Genomic DNA, 8,061 nt, shown 5'->3' on the forward strand with positions numbered 1-8,061 from the left:
AGAGAAGTGTTATTCTTAAAGCCTGTGTTCCTAGAAAAACAATTCTATTACTTATACCACCCGCCTAAGGAGAGAAAAATATGAAAGCAATGTCTCCAAACTTACAACTGCCTCTCTGCCCCTGCCTAAAACCTGACGTCTTAAGCAAGAAAGAGGTTTGAGACATCAGAGCAAGAATTAGAGACCCCGTGCCTCAACCAGCAGGGCCAGAGTTTCATCCACCTGTGTATTTCTCACCAGCATTGTGTTTGTACAGAGTACGTGCTTGATAATTATTTGTTGAATGCAGGAATAAATGTGTCCTTTTGTGATCAATGTCACAGCACATTTCACAGCTCAGAAAAATTGAGCTCTTTCTCTGAAGGTCCACAGGAGGACCCGTGCCGTGCTTGGGCTAAGGCATAAAAGACGTTGATGCTTTCAAGTAGAGCTAGAACATCAAACGTGCAGCCTTATGCTGGATCCAGTTCCGGTTTCTCAGTTATCTCCCATGTATCCACACCAAATTTCCACAGTAGCTACTCCAGACTTTTCAACGGACGGGGTATGGAAATCACTTGGGAAGGTTGCCAGGATAGCACCTTCCAGTGCTGTGGTTGGCTGAACTCTCCTCTCAGCCTGGTTTCCATCCGTGGACTCTGGTGACAACTCCAATCACTATGGTCCAAAAGGAGTGTGATTACTTGCTGAGAATTAATGAGAAAGACCTTATACAGGATTCCTTTCTCTAGTGAGGGGCTTCACACGCCAAGGGCAATCTTCCACAGTCCTTGGAGGGAGCTGGGGCTCACCATTGTTCTGTCCCCAGCAATCCCAGGGAGAACATGAGTGTTTCTGGGAGCAGCAGAGCAGAGACAGGGCAATGCCAAGGGGAGAAATGCTACTCGGCTTGCAGTTTGGACACTCTGCCCCTCCTCGGTGCCCTGCCACCTGCCTGCCTGCCACTTTGAGGGAAAGGTCAGTCACTCTGTGATGTCTACACTTTCTTCAATCACTAAGCCTTTTATTCAGGGAAAGGAGCGTCTGACTGAATCACCCCATTGTTCCAGGACACTTTCTAAGTCCTCTCTTGGCTTTTCCAGGACCCTATTTCCCCCCTTACAACTGTAAAGTGGACAGTGCGTGTATTTATGGTTGAAAATTGGCTGCTGTAGCGAGTTTAATTTTAAAAACAGAGTTCTGGCATATATTCAATATTACTATGGAAATGACTGTTTCCAGCATTTCACTGATAAGCGATAAAGTTCAAGGACTCAAGTCTGTGTGGGAGGTTTCTCACATCCACCAAATTGAAGACCTACTTGTTGCAATAATATTTAATAGGAACTGCTCTCCTCAGTCTTACATATGGAATGTTCTTCTCTCTCTCTCTCTCTCTCTCTCTCTTTTGTGTGTGTGTAAATTTGTGGGATAAGAGTTAAAGACATGTGCTCACTTTGCTTTGGCTATATAGATAGGAGATAACTATTATAACTGGCTTTAAAAAAAACACATCTTTAAAGTAATTTTTACATTAATCACAGATTCTCATATTAGTACATAATGGTCTTACTTGGCTACTCATGTAACACAAAACACACACCACAAACCAGTTTCAAAAACTCACATATTGAAGCTGGAATGTAACCCATGATCCAACAGGCACATTCAAACATTTTAATTTCCCATCTTAAATTGCCTCCATGTATGTTTACATAATCTATATAATCGAGTTCCAGGAAGGATCTGAAGCAGTTCACACCCCTATAGTGTTTTCCAGGAGCCAGTTTTAAGCCGCAAGCATCACCACTGTTTAACCACAAACCTACTTTTGCTGATTTTTATGGAACCCAGGCCTGAGAGAAAGAAGTTCGAACAGGTGGTAACTGTCACATCGGTCCTTGACTGTCCTCACTTGAAGTCAAAGCTTTAATGTTTTCGCTTGGAAATGTGAGGTTGAGTTTCCCTGGGAAATTCTAGAATGCTTCATCTTTTTCCCAGGCTCCTTCCAATGTGTGTATTGTTCTCACATTCTTCCAAATGCTCTCACCAGCCCTAAATATTGTGACAGGCAGATCCTGAGGCTGAGGACAGAAATGGTCTCATTTCTTACTCTTTCCAGGCAGGCCAGCTCATTTTGTGTTTTCAAAATTAGGTGAGCTGTTCAGCAATCAGTGAGGGCCCAGTGGATCCCCATGGGCCAGATTGCACAGCCTTCTGCCGGCTCCCCATCAGCACCCCGGAGCTCGGCCTGGGTGCTGACATTTCACAACGGTTTGTGGATGGGAGGAGTCCTGAAACCCGAGCAGAACCAGGGAAACCAGCCTGGGAAGGGTCACTCTGGGTAATAATAAATAAACAAGATTCCCCACAAAGAATGAGTTCTCCTTCTGCGTCCACGCCCTGTGAGCAGCTCTCTGCGTGCCTGAATGCTACAGTACAGAACAATTCGGAGACCTGGTAATTCCTGTCCCCACTCTACAGGTGGGGACACTTAGCATATAGATGTATGCCACACCAGTGGCCACACTGCATTTAAACCCATTTTGGTTTGTTAGCAAGTTCCTGTTGTGTCTGGTCTTACTTCAGAAGAAACACAGTATTAGATTCCTTTTCAAGAATTAAAAAACACACACACACAAAAGCCAAAAACGTATGGTTCCAGCATATTCCAGCATACTCTCAAGTGGGAAGAATCAAAATAAGGTTTGACAGTTTCACCTTAGAATTCCAGAGTGTCACCTTGCCTTGGGTCATATGTAGGCCACAACCAGTCAGTGTTTCAGAATGAATCCTCTCTGGGGGAAGAAAAAGAAAAAGAAAAAAAGAACACTTCTTTATTTTATTCTGCAAATACAGAATGTAAAGTAATTCCAGTTTAAATGATCACATATAAAATATGCATTTAAAAAGGATATCAACATGATCACCGAATACAGATTGCATCATGTCATTAACCAAAGAGCCTTCCATGAAATGTGTAATTAATTAGGGGTAGGTCTTTTCAGAACAAGGTTTTTCACAGGTGCAGTGTGAGCACACAGCCCATGGGGGCAGGTCTGGCCTGACATCCGTGCTGCTTTTCAGGACAGTCCGGCACCTGGAGGCCCCCGTCAGCTCGTGTGTCAGTCACAGCAGCCTCAGTTATCAAAAGACCCATTGCAGTGCTGTATATTTTAAGCACAGTTGAAGAATAGCTGGGCAAAAAAGGGCCTTTCAACCATGGGAATTCAAAAGCAAAGGGCCCTCAAGAGGCGATTTCAAAACCCTACTCATTCAGCTTTATTCCAAAGCTTAATGACATGCTCTATTTGATATAGTTAGGCGAACTGTTTCATCAAAACCTTTATCCGGAGCTTGGAATTGCAATATCAGGTTTGTAGGTTGGCTCCCTCGGCCATACTGCAAGGTACTGCGGAGTGCTGGTTTACCTTTGACAAGTACATAGAACCGGCGAGGTTGATAAATGACATAGGAAAGGCCACTCTTATTTTTATGTGTTGAGAACTTACCATAGGCCATGCTTTGTGTCTTTTGCATTCAGTTTCTTTCCTTATTCCCACCCTTTGACATATAATCTCCAATTTTATAGGTGGTGCAGATGAGTCTCTGAGAGGCGAAGTGACTGGCGAGTGTTCACACACACTGAGCCTTAAGCGCGGGACATGCCTCTCTAAGCTGGAGCCTTAACCATGCGTCCCATAGCAGGTGGTGACAGGCATCTCAAGCCTTGAATTTGTGCTTGCGTTCTTACATTTCTGAGAACAGTGAAGCCACTGTGGACAAGGGTCTTTGCTTCCTTGTGGGTCACAAGGTATGTGAGGTAGATCAGCCCTCTGGTTCAGCCAGAACTGTGGTTCTCACAAGGCCTCAGGCTATGCCCCATAATTCCCTCCCCCTCTTTCCCTGCAAGGCAGCAGATGAGAGGATCTCGGTTGCTTTCGCTTCCCCAGTGTAATCAGACTTGGGGTGAATGAGAAGGGCCCAGAAAAGTTCATACAAGAGAAGCAAATCAAAAGCCTTGTCTCTTCTCTGCTTGGGTGTAGACACTCCCAACTCACTCGTGCAGGAGCACAGTCATTTCCTCCTGAAGATGACACAATTTACCAGACAGATTAAGATTAAGCCAACATCTAGGAACAAGAGTGTACATTATCTCAAGTTCCCTACATAATACCAAGGGTTTTTGCTGGTTGGGTTCTGTCTTTCTCAGACTTTTGACCTTTCAAGGCCAAGTCTATGGCTCTAGTCATGTTTCCCAGCACATGGTTATCTTTGCAGACAAAAGCTGTAAGGACTCACAAAAGGATGGCCACACAGTATGGCAGGAGAACTTGCCCTGTAGTGGAGGTAAACTATTTTGCTCAAAAACTAGGCTTCTGGGGGTGCTTGGGTGGCTCCGTCAGTTAAGCGTCACATCGGCTCAGGTCGTGATCTCCCAGTTTGTGGGTTCTATGCCCCATGTCGGGCTCTGTGCTGACAACTCGGAGCCTGGAGCCTGGAGTCTGGAGCCTGCTTCGGATTCTGTGTCTCCCTCTCTCTCTTCCCCTCCCCCGCTCACACTCTGTCTCTCAAAAATAAATAAATGTTAAAAAAAAAATTTAAAAACAACCACAACAAATCTAGACTTCTATGGTTTTGAATTCTCTATAGACTTTACTCCTAAGCTCTTCTAACCCAGAGTTTTTTTTTTGGAGCAATGTGAAAAGTGGAAAGAGGAGACGAATTATTTGTATCTGTTAGCACCACATGCCCGAATGTTTGCCAGGCACCAAAACTAGCTTTTTCAAACTGAACTCGTAGTCTTCCTGCACAAAACTGTTCTCTCCTCCTGTGTACCCCGTCACAGTTGAGGATCTCCCATCCACGCAACCATCTAATGTGGAATCATCAGCCATCCTTATCACTCCTCTGCTGCTGCCCAGCCTTGCACAATCTAAGAGGGAGCCACTCTACCTCGAAAGTCTCCCTCAACCATTCTTCTCCTTCAATTCTCATTCCGTTGGTAAATCTAGACCTAGGTCATGGCTTGTCATGACCTATAAGATACACTCCTATTTTATCTATCTCCATCTTCTCCCCCACCATCACCATGACCATCCATCACCCTGTAACCAGAACCAGATTAATAAAACACGGATCGGATCACATCATTCTACTGCTTAAACTCCTTCGGTGCCCCCCACCCCCACTGACAAGAAAATTGTTTCTTGTAAGATTAACCTACTTTATAGTTCTATCTCTTACCAACTTTAAAATCTTTTCCCAATTCAAACACACATTCTTGGACAATATCTTTGGTCACATTGGATTTCTTACCCTTGCCCCAAACTCTAAGGACTTTTATGTCCCTTTGCCCTTCTTATTTCAAATTGTTTTGTCCAAGCAGAATTTCCTGCTTCAAATATTTGAATGCCTTCTCACCTTTCAAAGCATAATCACATGCTTCATTCCAATATTCCTCCAACTACACCCCAATAGAGTTCATTTATGACACTATCATAATCTGTATTTATATTGTATTATGAGCATTTGTTGAGCATTTGTGCATATGTGTGTGTGTGTGTGTGTGTGTGTGTCCCCTTGCCTTCTCCCATCACCAGAACCTGAGCTCCAGATCCCAAACTTCGAATTCTCTTTGTATTTTTATTTCCTAGCTCAATAAAAGGTTCACAGTAGATGGTCCATAAATATCGTTGAATGAACAAACGAGCTAGTGAACCCCATTTGAGCAGGAATGACATTCAGTACAGCTAAGACAACACTGTGAAGATGTACAATATTATATTAATTGTATGATAGTTGAAACTCAGACACAGTGAACCAAAAAAGGCTAAGAAGACTGAAGATATTTAAAATTCCCTAGGAGGTTCAAATAAACAAAGACTCCATATATAACAGTAGCTTGGTCTGGTAACGGGGTGGGGGGTGGGGGGCGGTGGGTCACAGAGAAAGCTAAATGAAAAGCTAAACTTGTGTAACGCTGCTTTTACTGACAGGCATATTTCTTTGAAAATCAGTTAAAAAATTCATATAGTGACTGCTTCTTACCTGTCATATTGCTCTGCAACTAAATCACAGCCTCGGGTTACCGACTGCTAAAAAGTGTTTGGCAAACACAGTGGAATGAACATTAAACACACCCCTGTGTACAAGTAACACCCCGAGAGCCCCGGATCCAGCTCCTCCTGACAAGGCTCTACGTGCAGTTTTCTGTTTCTAGGTGTTTGGTTCCACATCGAGCTCATGTGTTTTTACAACCATTCAATTGTCACATCGAATCCAAATCAAAGTGACGACTGGTAACTGCCTGCAAGACTAGCACATTGCAGTTCCTCCTCTGTCTCGGGGTCTTTCCCATGAGACCCAACTGATTTAATTTGCTTCTTTTCCCCAAAAAGGCTGTGAAACTATTCCTTCGATCCAAAACCAGAGCTTCTGGCAAGGGAGGGAAGATACTATGAATGTTTGTATAGCTATAGAATGACTACAAATATACGTGTGGGTATCTTTTGCCTTTGATGTCCTACGAATGATCTCAGTCACAGACATTAAGAAGCAGAATAAATAGAGGAGGTATTTCATGCCACACTTTCTGACTCTAGATCTTAGGTGTTACATATATAGTCATTTTCACAGGACCTGGGAATAAGAAAATATGACTTCCCTTTAATACCTTGGTCTTTTTACAGAACTGAGTGGCACCAGCATTCTGGTTGGTTTTCATTCCAGGGTGGTTCCATCACTCTGAATACTTACCTCTTCTCTATCATTCACATCACAATTATTTCAATCCTTCCAGTTGGCAGATGACCTGGTCTCGGACATTTTCACCGCCGTCGGCTCAGTGACGTCAGCCTTGTTGTTGATCCTCTTTCTGGCAGTGGTCGCTTCCGTTATTGCCTCCAACAAAAGGGCAACTCAGGGAACCTACAGCCCCAGCCGTCAGGAAAAGGAAGGCTCTCGAGTGGAAATGTGGAGCATGATGCCACCCCCTGCAGTGGAGAGGCTGATTTAGGAGCATCTGTCTCCTCGAGAAAGAGATCTACACACTCGTGAACGTGATGACTGTATCTGAGCGTCTTTCTAACATACCTGAACATATCAATCTACAACTGGGGTCTCATTGAAACAGTGGGGAAGATTCCTCTGGCCACCTTAAAGACTTTCATGGTGGCTCAACCTGACATCATTGTTTTATTATATTAGCCAGTGACAGAGCAATGTTTTCGTGCCAGTGATCTCCGCCTCATAATTAGCAAAAGTATCTTCCAGAGCAGTGTCTTCTGGGAAAAGCTCCAGTCACTTAGTGTCTGGATCACTTAAACTATCACTTAAACTTTTTACCCCTTACATCCTGGGGACACCTTCCTTAGTTTGCTCATTAGCTGGAAACCGCATTTTTTTTTAACACAAAAATGACAAAATACATTTCTCACTCTTCCTATCCTATGGTGAAAGATTTTAGTTGTATGTATACCTACGATGAGATGTATACTTTTCCCCTTTAATCATGGGTTCAAGAAAGCCATGGGAATAACCTATGTTTAAAAAGTGACCCAATGTCAGCTAATAAAAATGGAAATGTGGCTAATCTCCTTTCTGAGTTGTTTATTTGTTTGTTTGTTGGGTTGTTGTTGTTTTTTTGTTTTTTTGTGTTTTTTTTTGCATTTTGTGATACTACATGTGACACAAAGTAGCCTCAAGGTGCATTTGAAGAATCCTCTTGTGAATTAGATCTTTTAACTAGATCATATCAAGCATTACTTTTGAAGTCATGGCTCTCTATAAGGGATAGCTGAAGATCAACACACTTCCCTAGACAGAAAACAAGATAAGAGGAAAACACGAATTCTCAAACCTAAAAGATCAAGCTTTTTCCTTCCAACTGTTCTTTGATAAGTCAGAGTCAGCGTCAAATAGTGATATGGTCTACAGGTAAGAAAGAACCCCAAAGTGAGGTGTATGCACTTTAAGGGGTACGTGTATAAGACTATCTGTGGGGTATGGAGGGAAAATGCTAGGCCTTTTATTTCTCTATATATTTTTCCCCGATGATTTGGTTAGAATTTTATGTATGTT

The 8,061-nt window shown here is 43.1% G+C and overlaps 1 protein-coding gene across 1 annotated transcript in view; it reads left to right on the plus strand.

Annotated features, from left to right (window-relative positions):
* CRB1 (crumbs cell polarity complex component 1) overlaps window positions 1-7,577 on the plus strand; it is a 209,282-nt gene extending 201,705 nt beyond the window's left edge. Inside the window, exon 12 of the mRNA XM_043567910.1 lies at window positions 6,782-7,577. Within this exon, the coding sequence (XP_043423845.1) occupies window positions 6,782-6,997 (216 nt within the window). The 3' untranslated portion in view covers window positions 6,998-7,577. The remainder of the gene's footprint in view (window positions 1-6,781) is intronic.
* The last annotated feature ends 484 nt before the right edge of the window (window positions 7,578-8,061 follow it).

The sequence above is a fragment of the Prionailurus bengalensis genome, chromosome E4 (assembly GCF_016509475.1).
Source record: "Prionailurus bengalensis isolate Pbe53 chromosome E4, Fcat_Pben_1.1_paternal_pri, whole genome shotgun sequence".
Classification (NCBI taxonomy): Eukaryota; Metazoa; Chordata; class Mammalia; order Carnivora; family Felidae; genus Prionailurus; species Prionailurus bengalensis.